The sequence below is a fragment of the Colossoma macropomum genome, unplaced genomic scaffold (genome assembly GCF_904425465.1).
Source record: "Colossoma macropomum unplaced genomic scaffold, Colossoma_macropomum, whole genome shotgun sequence".
NCBI lineage: Eukaryota > Metazoa > Chordata > Actinopteri > Characiformes > Serrasalmidae > Colossoma > Colossoma macropomum.
This window is the reverse complement of record NW_023494803.1, coordinates 15,628,487-15,646,464: the sequence shown is the minus strand read 5'-3', so window position 1 is coordinate 15,646,464 and position 17,978 is coordinate 15,628,487. Positions and strand designations below refer to the sequence as shown.

Sequence of the window (17,978 nt, the reverse complement as noted above, 5' to 3'; positions counted from 1 at the left end):
CCGATGCAAAATGACGCGCGTACGTGGAGTAGCGCTTAGAGTAAACGTTACCATGACAGCGAACATCACGTGAGGTCCAGACCAGTTTCTGCTCCGCCATGTTGAGCGGTGTAAACTTTCGCCGTGACGCGACGCACATGCGCAGAACATACTTACACGTTCCGATTGGAATGTAATCGGATTCAGGCGTTTACATGGCTATTATTCTTCTATTTAACGGATTATTTAAAAGTTTACCCACCTCGTTTAATCGGATAGAAATTGTATTCCGAATGGCCTCAATCGGATTAGACTATTCCGATTGAGGTGTTTACATGGACGTATTCTATTCCGATTGAGCTATTAGTCGGATTATTAACGGATTATCAGGCTGCATGTAAACGTGGCTACTGCTGGACTGAGAATAGTCCACCAACCAAAAATATCCAACCAGCAGCATCCTGTGGGTAGCATCTGTGGGCACTGATGAAGGAATAGAGGATGGCTAACACAAAATGTGCAGCAACAGATAAACTGTTGTCTTTGCTTTACAAATACAGGGTGCACCAACAAAGTACGTGTGTCTGATTGAGTGGACACAGAGGACAGAAACTCCAGTAGCATTGCTGTGTCTGATCCACTCATACCAATGCCGAGATAACGAACTGATCACATTTTAGGTCAAATGTTTGCAGAAATTCACAAAGAATTGGAACATAGCACCACTGGATTTGTCCATTCTTCTACCCTTGGAATATGGAATGCTTTATGTATAGCATAGTATACTTTTATCTGATTACATGGCTTCTTGTTGTAATCTGTAATTTTTATTTTTCATGCACACGTCACATGGCCTTCATTAAGGCCGTGCATAATTCTATATTTATGCAATACTACTTCAAAAGAACTGAAACACCAGCTGTGGAAAGTTATGATTCCTTTTTAGTAAATTAAACCAGTTTAGATGCTAATTACAAAATATAATTGTTGTTATGTATTAAAATAGAATCATTATGCTTTTTTCTTTTTCTTTTTTTATGCCTGCTATGAATGTAGCTAAGCTCTACAGTAAGGAGAAAAAGAAAAAGGCTTAACTACAGTCTTGGCACCTACTGCTCTGCCCAGTGATATGATTCTTACCATGATTTTATGTTACTATGTGACAATAAAATGCAACATATCCTACCAACAAACAAAGCAAACAAACAAAAATCTTTTATCACATTTAAAAAAATCTATTATTATTGATAAGAAAAATCATAAAAACATGTTTTCATGGATATTTGATAATTCCAGAAATATATGCAAATGTTTTATGTATATATAGATACCTTTCTGATAAGAGATTTTATTGTATTCCTATGTATTATCTGAACATCAAGTTTCACAGTGCATCAACCGTTGGCCATTTATTAGGTTTTTTTCCATTTGAGCCACTTACAATATATAATAAAAGTAAAGTGTTTGGATTGGCCAATATCACAGGTCTCTAACATCCAATTATGAGACTTGCCTGTGTTACATATAAGTGGGTCTAAGCATGTCACTAGCGGCAGCCTTCTACAGTGCAGTCGGAAAGTATTTGTTGTGTTGACTTAATACGCTAGCATATTAGATTTGAAATGAAACATATCTTTGAAGGGACGCCTTGAACAGACGTGGCAGAATCTGGTAATTTGGTATAACATGCTATTAAACATGTACAGTAATGTTATCATGGGTATTTTGAAATACCATCTAAAGTATTGCCAGAGGTAATTTAGAGATACAAAGCAGCTCTGTTTTCACAAGCTTCCACTCCTCTGTCACATTGTGATTATGTGGTATGTTCTCTCTTCTGTGTGGATCAGACACACCCATGTAAACAATCATAGTTAGTGCAGATGCAGCAGAAGGAGGAGAGGTCTCAGAACTTTCTCCTTCATCAAAAAAGTGAAAATTCAAATTACACCCAGGTTGAGAGAAGAAAAAATGTAGGATGTCACAAATATATCTCACAGATTGCATGTATATATAGTAAAAGGCTGAAATCATAATAAACATCCTCTACATATGACATGGTTTTGTTTAACAAGCAGCTCAGCAGATTTTGAATCTAGGCCCAGTTTCCCAAAAACATCTTAGTATTGAGATTATCTTAACTGGTAGAGACAGGGTTCAATGTGATGCTCGCTCTACCTTAAAGAATCATTTTTGTGCTAAGATGCTTTCAGAAAATTCAATACTTAAAAGTTAGATGCTACTGTGCATGCCAAAATTCATTCTGCTGCTACATCATCAGAGCAGACAAGTAAAAAACACATTACACTGTTGCAATGCAGCTGTACATTCACATGTCATGACACTACCTCCACCATTTTTGATTGATCAGATAGAAGCTTTTTTGTGTCCTTTTTTGCGAACGATTGTCCGGGGTCTTGTTTATAGCAATATGTAGAGTTTGCATCCTTAATGTTTATGTAGCCAGAAATGGCAGAATCTGTGTATGCATAAAAAGTTTTACATTTATAACACTGTGTGCATACCTGTGCATAATTTATAATTCACAGTTATCGTGAGTTTGTGTGCACATGCTTTTGGTCCCATTCCATCTTCTCCTCGAAGTAAACATGAATGCTTTTTTAAGTTTCTGCTCTTTAAATGCTTTTATTAATTATTCATGATCTGTATGCATACAAAAAGGGCTATGTTTGTTAATGAACCTACTTATAGAGGCGATGGCAGAACCAACTCACAAAAGTAAATAAATGAACTAGACTGTGAAATTGAAGCACACATAGCAGAGGTGAATATTCAAAAACATATTTTATTTGGTGGTCTTTCTGTAGGGAACAGCAATAAAAGAAAGACCATGGAGTGGCAGCAAGTTATAACTGCTGTAAATGCAAAGCAGGGACTTGATAAACACTGTTGCAGAAATGAAAAATGGTTTGAACTGAAGCTGAATTTGCACAATGCTACCAGATACAGTTGAAAGAAAATGTTTGAACCCTCGGTTATGGCACATTTTATATATATTTATATATATTTTTCAATATATTAAACCTAACAAGTAAAAAGTGTGCCTTAAATTTCAGAAAAATGCTATATTTTAAGTGTGTTCTTTGTAGAGGATGTGTTAAGTGTGTGGTGATGTTCTAGGTTTATGTGTATCTGTACATTCAATCACCATCAACTAGGGCTGAACGATTTGGGGAAATATCTAATTGAGATTTTGTCTGATCAATATTGTAGTGTGCCAGACTGACAGCTGTGGCTGTGTTGTCATGTACACAGCACATGCTTTTGATTGGTCTATGTTATCTGCAGGCAATTTACAGTCACCATGTTATGTTAAATTTCCCTGAAAACCAATAGACTACAATTAAAATTGCAACTCTTGTGATTTGAACATTGCACTCTTACTGTAATGTGCCAGAACCACTCAGACGCTCATGGATAAAAAAAGGCAAAAAAGGCTTTACTGTTGGAATCGTCAACCAAAATCATTGTCAGGAAACAGGTACAGGTCAAATCCAGTAAGGGCAGCAATTAAAGACAGACAAACATAACAAGCAAAAATAATCCAAAAAGGGTCAGGCAAAAACAGGTAAGTCAAAATACAGAAGATCAGTCAAAACCGGAAAACACAACACAGGAAATAAACGCTCAGTAGCTCAAGAAATAAGCAGTACCTTGCACTGAACTATTCTAAAAGCCCGGGCTTTTTACTAAAGCTAATGAGAAGTCAACAGGTGTTAGAGATTAGCATTCAGGAGAGAGAGATCTGTGATTAGAGCATGCTGGAGCGTCAGGAGTCATGTGATCTCTCAAAACTGCAACAACCACAAAAAACAGTTTTCGCACACAAACAGTTTTTCACAAAACTGCAAACTTGTGCTAATTATACTATTAAATATTACAAAATTGTAACTAGAGAAACATTTTGCAGTTTCCTTTGACTTTGTTATTTAGGTGAGTAATCAGGTCTTTAGATAAACCATGTTTAGTCAGGAATAAAATAAGAACTTTTTTTTGTAATATTGGTAATGCTTGGCATAGTAAAAAGAAAAGGCAGTTATTAAGTTTTGAATTAGTGTTAAATCAGCAGGCTGTGGTGAGTACATTGGATTAGGTTTTCATCTTTCATCTACTTGGTGGGATTGCATGTTTATCCACATAATCAGCATGTGGTCATTTGCTGAAATAGCTACAAGTATCAGAAGGTGTTGCAAATGTGAGCTGAAAAGATCTTGATGTGGCTGTTTAGTCTTCAGTATACACAAAGGGAACCATGGATAAAGAGAGACTTGTATGTCTACGTGCAGCCTTGAAACCACAGTGCATTTTTAATGCACTATTTTTCTAGCAACAGTGTGCTACCTCTTGTGTCCCAGGTCTTTCCTCAGAAGGTGCTGTGGTTTCTATCTCTGTCAAATGTCACTGAGCAGAATATGCTTTCTTCTTTTTTAATCTCTCATTCATTTCCTGTTTATGTTGCTATTGCATTGTGTTCTCTCAGCTGTGCCAGACCTTTTATCTAAGTTTCTTACCCGAGACAAGATAAAAAGGAGATATTTGTCAAAAACAGAGACGAGTTGTTTGTTAAAAGCACCTCTTGACCAGTGCCAGAAAAGGAAGAATATTTTACTAAAAAGGATATCTGTGCATGCAGTGTCATGCAAGTTTGCAAGCAATGTAATTACAACATTGTTAATGACTTGTTAATTAGAATTCTTTATAATCTCTTATGGTGCTAAATTAGTATAATGCATACTTTGCTGGTAGTTTTTCAGGTTTCTCCTAAATGTGTCTAATGCCATCAAGCTACAATGCTGTATATCTAATGTTGTCAAACAGTGTTTGATCACAGCTCATCACAGTCTTGTTCAAATTATTGTAACAATAGTGCTGAAATGGTCATGAAGCAAGAGTCTTCAGGAAAGGGCGCTAGAGCCTGACAGCTATAAATGAGCGGAGGAGGGGCCATACAGACTTGGGAGCCCTCCTTTTTTTTCCCCCAGCCAATGGCGCTGCAGTTTATCGCACAGTCTGGTGACAACACCCTTCCTAGCTGCAGTGAGCCAATGGCCTCCTCACTCCCTGCTGACATCACTGGCTAGCCAGTTCCCTCCAGCAGCAGGGAGCTTCATTTTCTGCTTGGCTTTTGTGCTAAAATGGAGGCTGGTTCCTTGCCTTAAGTGGATTGCCTTCTCTCAGTCGAGTATACATGTTGACATGCAATAAAACAGGAAACAGGATGGTCGTAGATGCACCTAATTCAAATGGGCCTTTCCAGCCAGTGGCCCTAATGCACTTCAGAGGTAGGTGATCCATTCTTACTGTTTTTTTTTCCTCCTCAATCTAGAGGAGAAATAGAGAACGTATGTTTCTGCCTGTGGTGGTTGGTGTTCTGAATTGAGTCAATGGTACTGCACTGCTTGGCTGGAAGAATTGTGGCTGGTTGGGCTGGTTGGTGTTTGGTGGCTGTTACAATGGTTGGTCAAGCATTAGAGACGAAGCACAGGGAGATGGGAGAACCAAAAAAAAGCCAGTTTTACAACCCTCTGCCCATCCCCCCACGACTCTGATGTCAGCGGAAGTGAGCTCACAGCTCGAGGAAGGGTGTGTGGCACTGTGTTTCTACTGTATGGGTTTGCGATGATGATGATAATGATAATGATTTATGAGGAAGCGTGCACTGCCACATTTGTTGGATATGTTGCTAATTCTTGAGATGTCTATTGTCTTGAGTGTATATTCAAGCTTCAGTCTCCCCATCTTTCTCTGGTTTGAGAGAGAGGCAGATAGAATTGGAAACAGAGAGAAGGAGAGTACACTTTTGCTGCTACAAGTCCAGTCAGTCCCACATTATTTGTGGGTCAGACCAAACATGTGCCTGGAATCAGTAGAACATTGTTCCGCCGAGTAAAAGACAGAAAGCAATACACGGCTCACTGTAAATCAGTCAGTCACCCACGCTCTTGTATTGACTGTTGATTGTGAATGACATCAAACCAGCCTTGGCCTCAAATGGCAGCCATTTGCGTGTGCTATTTTTGTGTGCGCCTGTGCATGTGGTGTGCAGTCCAAGCTGAGAACTAGCCTGCATATCCTGTCTCTGCCCAGGGCAATGTGTTATGTGGCTATAAACAAAAAAGCCCACAGTTTGTTAGTCAACAAAACAGAGCACTATTTTATGTGACATTTGTCTTTGAAGTCTTATAGGCTGATTTAGCACAAAACTGTTGCACCTTTTAATTCATATACACGTGTTTCATATACTGTTAGTCTTGTGGGTGCATAACATGAGTTTGGATAGTTAGTCATGTGACCTGTTTGTTCAGTACATTTAATAAAACAACAGAAATCAAGTGTCGAAAGTGAAACTGAACAACAAAATGAACAATAACATGACAAAATGGACAAAACTTACCATACTTAGTGAAACCTTTGAAGGATCACTATTGATACTGGTTAGATTTCAGTTCTTGATATGCCGCTACTGAAAAGAGAAAGAAGGAAAAATGGGTATTACTGTTTTTGAGGCTTTTATCTCACTGTAGTAACATTGCCTTAAGCATATTGCGGCCCTCACTGTTATACAACACTGACTTGGGGTATTTTTGGAATGAACAGAAACGTATTGGTGTTATGCAATTGGATCCATCCACATGGCTGACATGGTCAAGATAGCCAGGCCCGAGAACTGAAAATCTATCACACAAATAGGCCATGCTGCATCAGTGCAAATAAGTTACATGACCTACTGTAGTTTGCAGCAGCTGAGGCACTGTTGTGTGAACCTGTTCCATATTCAGTCCAAACCAAACAGTAATTACATCCCATGTCTGTTTTCAGTGAAAACGTAAAGTGAGTTCCCAGGAATCAATGAGGAAATGATACATGGTAAACAAACTTGGGACTCTGGCTTCCCTTTCGAACCTGCTAGATCCAGTGATTAAAGATTAGAGGTGATAGGTCATAGTAGACAGTGATCATTAATATACTGCATAGGATCCAGAAGAGACTTCATAGACATCAAGATGTTTGGTGAAGCAGCACACCTCCTGACAAGGTCCTTCATGCACAACCAGATTAGACATATTCATTTCAGTTATCTCCAAGATAAGACATTTAACTGATGTTTTCCACATCATAAAACATCACATACCTTTGTCGGACCACCTTCAGCTGCTCTTTTTTGAATAAATTGCAAGTTCTCTGGGAATTGCCAGGTACTTTACGATACATCTCATAATACAGGTATCACAGTTTTCAGTAAATCCGAATCAGATCAGAACACGTAAGCATTTGATTGCAGTTTGTAAACCACTGATACATGTTGTCATGTTAGGTCACTTACATTTTTAAAAATAGAGGTGCCTAAAAGGTTCTTTGCTTGATGCCATAGAACAGTGGTCACCAACCCTCTGTCTGGAGATGTACTTTCCTGCAGAGTTTAGTTCCAACCTGCATCTAAAATGCTGCCTCCTACTTACCTAACGCTAGTGCATCTGATTAAGATAGTTAGTGACTTCTGAAGAAGTTAATTAGCTGGAGTAGGTGTGGCATATTGTGGTTGGATCTAGACTTTGCAGGTAGGTAGGTCTCCAGGACCAGGGTTGGTGACCACTGCCATAGAGAAAGTGAGAAGAACCACTTTGGTACCCTAAAAGCAACTTTTAATGGATTGTTCTTTAGAGAAATGTGAATTAAACCTAAAATATGGGAGGATAGAAATTGGACATAAAATGTGACCTGTGCAAAAGTTATGGCACATTTTATATTTTATGTTAAGCTTGGCAAATAAATAGAAATTGTACACTAAAAACATTTGCTGAAAATGTTATTTTGCATATGTACGCTTTTACCTGTAGAGGGTGTGTTTAACTTACTTTCACTTAGAACATCAACAACACATATACAATCCCATTTCCAAAAAAGTTGGGATGCTGTGCAAAATGTGAATAAAAACAAGCTCATTTAAAATAGACTGAGGGGAAGTGGAAAAGCATCCTGTGGTCTGACAAATCAACAATTGAAATTCTTTTTGGAAATCGTGGACACTGTGTCCCCTGGGTTAAAGACCACTCAGCTTGTTATCGGTGCAGAGTTCAAAAGCCAGTATTCCTGATGGTATAGGGGTGCAATAGTGCACATGGCTTGGGTGACTGGCAAATCTGTGAAGGCACCATTGATGCTGAACAATATATACATGTTTTGGCAACATATGCTGCCATCCAGACAGAATCTTTGATTATTTCAGCAAGACAATGTCAAACCACATTCCGCATGTATTACAACAGCATTGCTCCGTATTAAAAGAGTCTGGGTGCCAAACTGACCTGCCTGCTGTCCAGACCTGTCACCACTGAAAACATCTGGAACATAATTTTCATTATGAAATGAAAAATACAACAAGAGATCCCGAACTGTTCAGCAGCTGAAATCCTAAGTTAAGTAAGAATGGGAAAACATTTGACTTTCAAAACTACAGCAATTGGTCTCCTCAGAGTGTTGTTAAAAGAAGAGGTGATGAAACACAGTGGTAAACATGCCCCTGTCCCAACTTTTGTTGTCTTTGTAGTATTTTCCTTTAAAAATATGGTTTATATGATTTGCATTTTATTTTTATTTACATTGTGCACAGCGTCCCAACTTTTTTGGAAATGGGGTTGTAAATTGTTCAGGGGCTCCCAAACTTTTTCATACAACTGTAGTTTTTTAGGTAACCAAAACTGGCTTTTCTATGGCATCGCTCAAAGAGCGTAGAAAAGGAAAGAGTGTAGAATTTTAATAATACACACATAAATAATGGATTGAAGTTAATAGCCTCTGTCAAAGCTGCATCAACCTGCTGCAGAAACTGCAAATTTACGCAATTAACACTGAGCATTTTAATAAGGATTTACTTAAAGTATGGCAAAATTTATTCTTGTCATAATAACTTACATCACAATATGTCAATTTTCTGATCCTATCATAGATATTGTCAGTACTCAAAAGCACTATGAATTAGATTAAAAAAGAGCATAATTTGTCCTGTTGAACTGGATATAGGCAATGCAATATGGAAAATGTTTAATACAAATGATTTTATTCAGATTTTTTAATGGTATTTTTTAATTGTAGCACTACTTTGTCTTTTCCAACTTTTTTTACTAGATGTCAGAAAAAAAAAAAAAGTTTTGTGACATATTGTGTATCATGAAAACCTCTTGAAATATTGTGATATTACATTTTTATCATATTGCCCCCCTCTAGTTCTTTTTTGAAAAACTGTTTCACTTTTTTATTATTTTGATATTGACAGACACAATTTGGTGTGTTCCAGGACAACATAGTGATAAGCATGATGTAAAATATTGTACATTTTAAAACATGCTCCAAGAGAAAAAATATGGAAGCATTAAAGTGACTTTCCAAATTTCTGCATAGTTCAGTGTTTAACATGTAAACAAAGTCATTCAGTGTTAAATATATGATGTAAAGTAGTTTATTGCAGAGAAAATCACTGGCTCAGATTTATTTACAGTGGTGGTGATAGGAACCAGGGACTGCAATGTCCAAAATGAAAATATAGTTGTTTTATTATTTTCTATCCCAAAAAAAAAAAAATAGTGAATCTACACATCGTTTTAAATGGTGATGACGGTAAAATAATGGTAAATCCTAAGTTAAGTAAGAATGGGAAAACATTTGACTTTCAAAACTACAGCAATTGGTCTCCTCAGAGTGTTGTTAAAAGAAGAGGTGATGAAACACAGTGGTAAACATGCCCCTGTCCCAACTTTTGTTGTCTTTGTAGTATTTTCCTTTAAAAATATGGTTTATATGATTTGCATTTTATTTTTATTTACATTGTGCACAGCGTCCCAACTTTTTTGGAAATGGGGTTGTAAATTGTTCAGGGGCTCCCAAACTTTTTCATACAACTGTAGTTTTTTAGGTAACCAAAACTGGCTTTTCTATGGCATCGCTCAAAGAGCGTAGAAAAGGAAAGAGTGTAGAATTTTAATAATACACACATAAATAATGGATTGAAGTTAATAGCCTCTGTCAAAGCTGCATCAACCTGCTGCAGAAACTGCAAATTTACGCAATTAACACTGAGCATTTTAATAAGGATTTACTTAAAGTATGGCAAAATTTATTCTTGTCATAATAACTTACATCACAATATGTCAATTTTCTGATCCTATCATAGATATTGTCAGTACTCAAAAGCACTATGAATTAGATTAAAAAAGAGCATAATTTGTCCTGTTGAACTGGATATAGGCAATGCAATATGGAAAATGTTTAATACAAATGATTTTATTCAGATTTTTTAATGGTATTTTTTAATTGTAGCACTACTTTGTCTTTTCCAACTTTTTTTACTAGATGTCAGAAAAAAAAAAAAAGTTTTGTGACATATTGTGTATCATGAAAACCTCTTGAAATATTGTGATATTACATTTTTATCATATTGCCCCCCTCTAGTTCTTTTTTGAAAAACTGTTTCACTTTTTTATTATTTTGATATTGACAGACACAATTTGGTGTGTTCCAGGACAACATAGTGATAAGCATGATGTAAAATATTGTACATTTTAAAACATGCTCCAAGAGAAAAAATATGGAAGCATTAAAGTGACTTTCCAAATTTCTGCATAGTTCAGTGTTTAACATGTAAACAAAGTCATTCAGTGTTAAATATATGATGTAAAGTAGTTTATTGCAGAGAAAATCACTGGCTCAGATTTATTTACAGTGGTGGTGATAGGAACCAGGGACTGCAATGTCCAAAATGAAAATATAGTTGTTTTATTATTTTCTATCCCAAAAAAAAAAAAATAGTGAATCTACACATCGTTTTAAATGGTGATGACGGTAAAATAATGGTAAATCCTAAGTTAAGTAAGAATGGGAAAACATTTGACTTTCAAAACTACAGCAATTGGTCTCCTCAGAGTGTTGTTAAAAGAAGAGGTGATGAAACACAGTGGTAAACATGCCCCTGTCCCAACTTTTGTTGTCTTTGTAGTATTTTCCTTTAAAAATATGGTTTATATGATTTGCATTTTATTTTTATTTACATTGTGCACAGCGTCCCAACTTTTTTGGAAATGGGGTTGTAAATTGTTCAGGGGCTCCCAAACTTTTTCATACAACTGTAGTTTTTTAGGTAACCAAAACTGGCTTTTCTATGGCATCGCTCAAAGAGCGTAGAAAAGGAAAGAGTGTAGAATTTTAATAATACACACATAAATAATGGATTGAAGTTAATAGCCTCTGTCAAAGCTGCATCAACCTGCTGCAGAAACTGCAAATTTACGCAATTAACACTGAGCATTTTAATAAGGATTTACTTAAAGTATGGCAAAATTTATTCTTGTCATAATAACTTACATCACAATATGTCAATTTTCTGATCCTATCATAGATATTGTCAGTACTCAAAAGCACTATGAATTAGATTAAAAAAGAGCATAATTTGTCCTGTTGAACTGGATATAGGCAATGCAATATGGAAAATGTTTAATACAAATGATTTTATTCAGATTTTTTAATGGTATTTTTTAATTGTAGCACTACTTTGTCTTTTCCAACTTTTTTTACTAGATGTCAGAAAAAAAAAAAAAGTTTTGTGACATATTGTGTATCATGAAAACCTCTTGAAATATTGTGATATTACATTTTTATCATATTGCCCCCCTCTAGTTCTTTTTTGAAAAACTGTTTCACTTTTTTATTATTTTGATATTGACAGACACAATTTGGTGTGTTCCAGGACAACATAGTGATAAGCATGATGTAAAATATTGTACATTTTAAAACATGCTCCAAGAGAAAAAATATGGAAGCATTAAAGTGACTTTCCAAATTTCTGCATAGTTCAGTGTTTAACATGTAAACAAAGTCATTCAGTGTTAAATATATGATGTAAAGTAGTTTATTGCAGAGAAAATCACTGGCTCAGATTTATTTACAGTGGTGGTGATAGGAACCAGGGACTGCAATGTCCAAAATGAAAATATAGTTGTTTTATTATTTTCTATCCCAAAAAAAAAAAAATAGTGAATCTACACATCGTTTTAAATGGTGATGACGGTAAAATAATGGTAAATTTAAATAAACTATTTTACCTTACAATCACTTTATGTACAGCTCCATTTCCAAACAAGTTGGGATGCTGTGCAAAATGTAAATAAAAAGAGAATTGAATGATTTGCAAATCATTTAACCCCTATGTTTCATTGAAAATTGTTCAAAGACAACAAATCAAATGTCGAAGCTGAGAAATTTTATTGTTTTTTGAAAAATATATGCCCATTTTGAAATTGATGCCAACACACATTCCAAAAAAGTTGGGACAGGGCATGTTTACCACTGTGTTTCATCACCTCTTCTTTTAACAACACTCTGTAAGCATTTCGGAAATGAGGAGACCGACTGCTGTAGTTTTGAAAGTCAAATGTTTTCCCATTCTGGTTTGATATAGGATTTCCGCTAATCAACAGTTCGGGGTCTCCTTTGTCGTATTTTTAATTTTATAATGTGCCAAATGTTTTTAGTGGGTGACAGATCTAGACTGCAGGCAGGCCAGTTTAGCGCCCGGACTCTTTTAATACGGAGCAATGCTGTCATAATACATGCAGAATGTGGTTTGACATTGTCGTGCTGAAATAAGAAAGGCCTTCCCTGAAAAAGACGTTGTCTGGATGGCAGCATATGTTGCCAAAACATGTATTTATTGTTCAGCATTATGTGCCAGTCACCCATGCCATTTGCACTAATGCACCCCTGTACCATCAGGAATACTGGCTTTTGAACTCTGCACTGATAACAAAGCTGAGTGGTCTTCAGCCCGGAGGACACAGTGTCCATGATTTCCAAAAAGAATTTTAAATGTTGATTCGTCGCACCACAGGACACTTTTCCACTTCCCCCCTGTCCATTTTAAATGAGCTCGGGCCCAGAGAAGGTGGCAGCATTCCTGAATCCTGTTTATATACAGTTTCTTCTTTGCATTTAAGAGTTTCAATTAGTATCCGTGGATGCAGCACCAGACTTTTTTTTTTTGTTTTCATAGACAGTGTTTTTCAGAAGTTTTTATGAGCCTATGTAATGATTTCCACTATAGAATCATGTCTGTTTTTAATGCAGTGCCGCCTGAGGGCCCAAAGATCATGGCCAGCAAATACTGGTTTTTGGCCTTGTCCCTTGCATACAGAGATTTCTCCAGATTCTCAGAATCGTTTAACGTTATTAGGTACCATAGATGACGAAAAACAGAAGTTCTTTGCTATTTTACATTGAGAAACATTATTCTTGAATTGTTGCACTATTTGATCATGCTGTCTTTCACATAGTGGTGAACCCCTCCCCATCTTTACTTCTGAAAGACTCAGCCTCTCTGGGATACTTTTATACCCAATCATGTTATTGACCTGTTGCCAATAAACCAACAGGTGTTTTTTAAGCATTACACAACTTTACCAGTTGTTTGTTGCCCCGTTCCTAAGTTAAGTAAGAATGGGAAAACATTTCACTTTCAAAACTACAGCAATTGGTCTCCTCAGTTCCCAAACACTTACAGAGTGTTGTTAAAAGAAGAGGTGATGAAACACAGTGGTAAACATGCCCCTGTCCCAACTTTTTTGAAACGTGTTGTTGGCAAAAATTCAAAATGGGCATATATTTTTCAAAAACCAATAAAAATTTTCAGTTTCAACATTTGATATGTTGTCTTTGAAGCATTTTCAATTAAATATAGGTTTTAAAAGATTTGCACATCATTGCATTTTGTTCTTATTTACATTTTTCACAGCATTCCTTTGGAAATAGAAATGTACCTCTCCACCATGAATGGATATTAAAAATACGAATTAGACCAAAACTTGATCTCAAAACTATCATAAAACAGGCATCAGACAGCAGGGAGTGTATTCAAAACTATTCATCACAACTTTCTATGAGCTGAGATACATCAAATGCTTTGGACATCTGGTTCCTATCAACAGTGCTGTGAAAAATTCTGACTGGGCAAGTTTCTGTAAAGTGATGCATCTGACATCAAATCACTTGAATAATTTTGTTTAATTCTGAACAACTAAATTAACCAGAAATTCTGAAAAAATGGAATTCCCCTTTAACAAACAGTCAGAACTGTCATCCATCTGTCACCACAACAAATGTAGGTGTTTGTAAAGCAGTTTTCCTGTCCTAGCCTAGCATGTGAGAATGTGTGATATTATCAGAGAATTTGTAGAGAGGAGAATTACCACTCTGCAATGCCTTCCGGTTTTCTCAAACGCTAGAGGGAGCTCCCGAGTGAGTCTAAAATTAATGGGTTGATATGGAGCATTTGAGCAAAATCATAGTTTATAAATGCTTAAACATTTTTAATGTAAAAGAATGCATTCATTTCCTGAACACTGAATATCATAAAACATTTTAACACTGCTGTTATATTTTTAAGAGCTTGTAAACTCAAGTTATAGGAGTTTAAAACGGCACCTCATGTATGTTCATGACGTCTGTGAGCGCAAACAGCCAATGAGCTGCTCCGCTCGCCAATCAATCATCATGCTCTAGCATTAATACCAGCCTTCTGCTGCTCAAAACCCATTTGCTGTAGAAAAAAGGAATATATATAGGTAAGCTTTTTTTGTTTTTTTAGTGAAATACATCCTTCTACTTTCTAAAATTAAAGAAACGTTCTGGGCAAGTGATTAGTAATAATAATAATAAATATAGCCGCAAGTGGCAATTAGCAGGTCCAAGCACGCATAAGCACAAGAAGCTCTTTGATCCAAATAGGCCTAATCAGGCCTCATGCAGTTTGGGCCTTCGAGGCATAGAGGCTGAAATGAAGTCTGAGTTTATCAAAAGGCCTTCATTTGTCATGAACCATTTTACTTTCAACATATGTTTACATTTCTATGGACAGATCTACAAAGGTTTGTAGAACATGCAAAGGATTATCAACATAGACGTCAAAAATACATGAGTGATGATAAAATATCTGTCATAGTTGTGTTTGCAAGGGGTTTTCTTTCTCCATGTTTAAGGCTTTGATGATCAGGCCATAATGAGACCCAGTGCACTCATAAGGGGCCCTTTTGAGACAGAGGAGCTCACTGAAAGTGGTTTAGAATTGGTCAAAAGGTCTTCACATGTTATGATAATTGATCAGGGAACTTGATCAAAGAAGGAATAATTCAAAATACTACACAAGAAGTGAAATATTTGACATAACATGTAATTACAAAGTTATTCAGGTCAGTGAATTGAATCAAATGGCATCATGTGTTTATCTGTAAACTTTGTAATAACACTGTAATAGCATCTTTAATGATTTTTGAGATTTTTGACAGCACCCTCTAAAGGTCATATCTGAACCAAATTTTGCACACCTTGTCTGAGCCTCAATATATAAGTACTCAAACTTTTGAGATGATACAACCAAAGAATGATCAGTCATAGCAAATCAAGCTGGCTATGCCATGACCGCAGTGATGTATTGATGGAGCAACACAAGGGCGAGTGAAAAAGTCAATATTTTTTTGAGAATTATTTACCTAGACAGGCCACAGAGTATTTCTAGACCAAATTCGAGAAGTTTGGATCAAAACTCAGAGACTAGTTCGAAAAGCATGGTTTTCAAACAGTTAACGATTACAAAATAACTATGCAGTTTTATAATAAACATGCAATAGTAAAATTGTTTGGCATACTGTACTACATAAGATTCATACAGAGCATGGGTCAAAAATAGTAATAATATGTTCATATCATGTAATAATAAATGATTTTTTATGAATAGCGCCCCCCCAGTGGCCAAATCTGTTGAAACTTCACTTTGATTGTTAGAAAGGGGCTACATGTAGACACCATTCAAGTTTCATGATTGGTCAATGTTAAGCCTGTCAAAAGCCTGCTAAATGCTGATTGGCTGATGGCGGCCATAAATTTCAATGAATCAAATTATCCTTCAGGATTCACTGATAGTCTGTCTAGCAGATGCTACATGCCAAGTTTCAGCTCAATCAGATGCACGGATGCTGAGAAACAGTTAATTGGCAATTGCCCCGCCCCCTAATGACTTATGCCCACCAAAATTGATATGCTACCACAGAATCTTGTGCTAAATGTGCATGTCAAGTTTCAATGTTTAAGGCAGAAGCATTCTCCACTTATAGAGTTTTAAATGAATTATGAGCTATTTCAGAAGGGTTCATTAGCATATGGCAGCCATATTGTTTACAAAAGTCAACATTTTTTTGATAATTATTGAGGTTCAGACTCTTCTGAATTTTTTGATACCAGACACATGAGGATTGAGTGAAAACCCTAGAACTAGTTCGCAAAAGTAAGTTTTGCATATTATGCAAATTAGCAAAAAATATAAGTGGGCGGAGCTAAATGGTCCAAATTGCAAAGTTGTTTGGCTTGACCCAAGGAATCAGCCAAAAGAGAATTTTGTCTCTATACATCATGGTGTAGAAGTTATGAAGCAAAACGTGTTTTGATGCTCTATAGCGCCCCCCTTTGGCCAATCGGGGTCATTTTTGTTGCCTGGTGAGATGCACACAAACTACATCTACCCACCAAGTTTGGTGTCTCTAGGCCTTACGGTCTGTTCTCCACAACACGTTTTTCAGGAGAAAAAGAATAAGAAGAAGAAGAAGAAGAAGAAGAAAAATCCTAGCAAAAGCAATAGGGTCCTACCCACTGCGTGCTTGGACCCTAAAAATCTTGACAATTCCAATAGGGTTCAATGCATTGCATGCTTGAACCCTAATAATAAGAAAAATCTTGACAATTCCAATAGGGTTCTACGCACTGCATGCTTGAACCCTAAAAATAATAATAATAAGAAATATAGCCGCAAGCGGCAATGAGCGGGTTCAAGCATGCAACGGCAGTACGGGCCCTCCTGCAGGTTTAGCCCATTAGGCCTAAAAAGGCCTCAAGCTTTTGGTTTCGCCCATTAGGCCTAAAAAGGCCTCAAGCCTTTTATTATATTAGGCCTAAACAGGCCTCAAGCCTTTGTATAGTAAGTCTTTGTATAGTGAAATCTTTGAATGAATAAGTCAAAATAAAAAACAAGCAGTGCAATTTTTGACATAACATGTAATTAGAAAGTTGTTCATCTTAGTGGACTGAGTCACATGGCACCAATTGTTTATATGTGGACCTTGTAATAACATTGTAATAGCATTTTTATTGATTTTTCAGTGTTTTTGAGTGCTGAAGCACCCCCAAAGGCCAATCTGGACCAAACTTGGCATGCTCCATTAGAATCTCAATTTGTATAAATACTCAAAGTTTGAACATGATCTGACCAAAAACTGATGAGTTATAGCTAATCAAGCTAACAATGCCACATATGCAGGAATGTAGTGATTAATCCACATGACCCTGAGTAGAAAAGTCAAAATGTTTTTGATAATTATGTACCTAGAGATGCCAAAGAATTGTTCTAGACCAATTTTGAAAAGATTGGATCAAAATCCAGAGACTAGTTCAAAACGTAGGGTTTTGAAACATTTATCTATTACAAAAAAACGATACAGATTTGTAATAAACATGTATCGGCAAAATTGTTTGTCACATGGTAATACAATAGGCTGTAGGCGAAAATTGTAATAATATTGTAATAACATGTAATAATATGTAATTTTTTGAAATAGCGCCCCCCAGTGGTCAAATCTTTTGAAACTCGACTGGTTGTTAGAAACTGGCTATATATAGACACCAGTCAAGTTTCGTCATGATTGGTCAATGTTAAGCCTGTCAAAAGGCCTGCTGAATGCTTATTGGCCGATGGCGACCACAAATTTCGATGTATCCAAATGTCCTTACAGTCGCACTTGTAGACTTGCGAGAGGATGCTGCTTGCAAAGTTTCAGCTTGATAGGATGTTCAGAGGCAGAGAAAATGCCCTGTTTTTGTTGCTCCGCCCCCTAATTACTTATGCGCACAAAATTCGAATGGCTACCTCAGAATGGGCTACTGACATGGCC

At 36.5% G+C, this 17,978-nt stretch overlaps 1 protein-coding gene across 2 annotated transcripts in view; it reads left to right on the top strand.

The window, feature by feature from the left end:
- Positions 1 to 5,076: 5,076 nt before the first annotated feature.
- Positions 5,077 to 17,978, top strand: part of ppp2r5ca (protein phosphatase 2, regulatory subunit B', gamma a) — a 48,568-nt gene continuing 35,666 nt past the window's right edge. For both annotated transcript variants that reach the window (XM_036592600.1, XM_036592599.1), the window contains exon 1: positions 5,077 to 5,282. In XM_036592600.1, the coding sequence (XP_036448493.1) occupies positions 5,189 to 5,282 (94 nt within the window). In that variant the 5' untranslated portion in view covers positions 5,077 to 5,188. The remainder of the gene's footprint in view (positions 5,283 to 17,978) is intronic.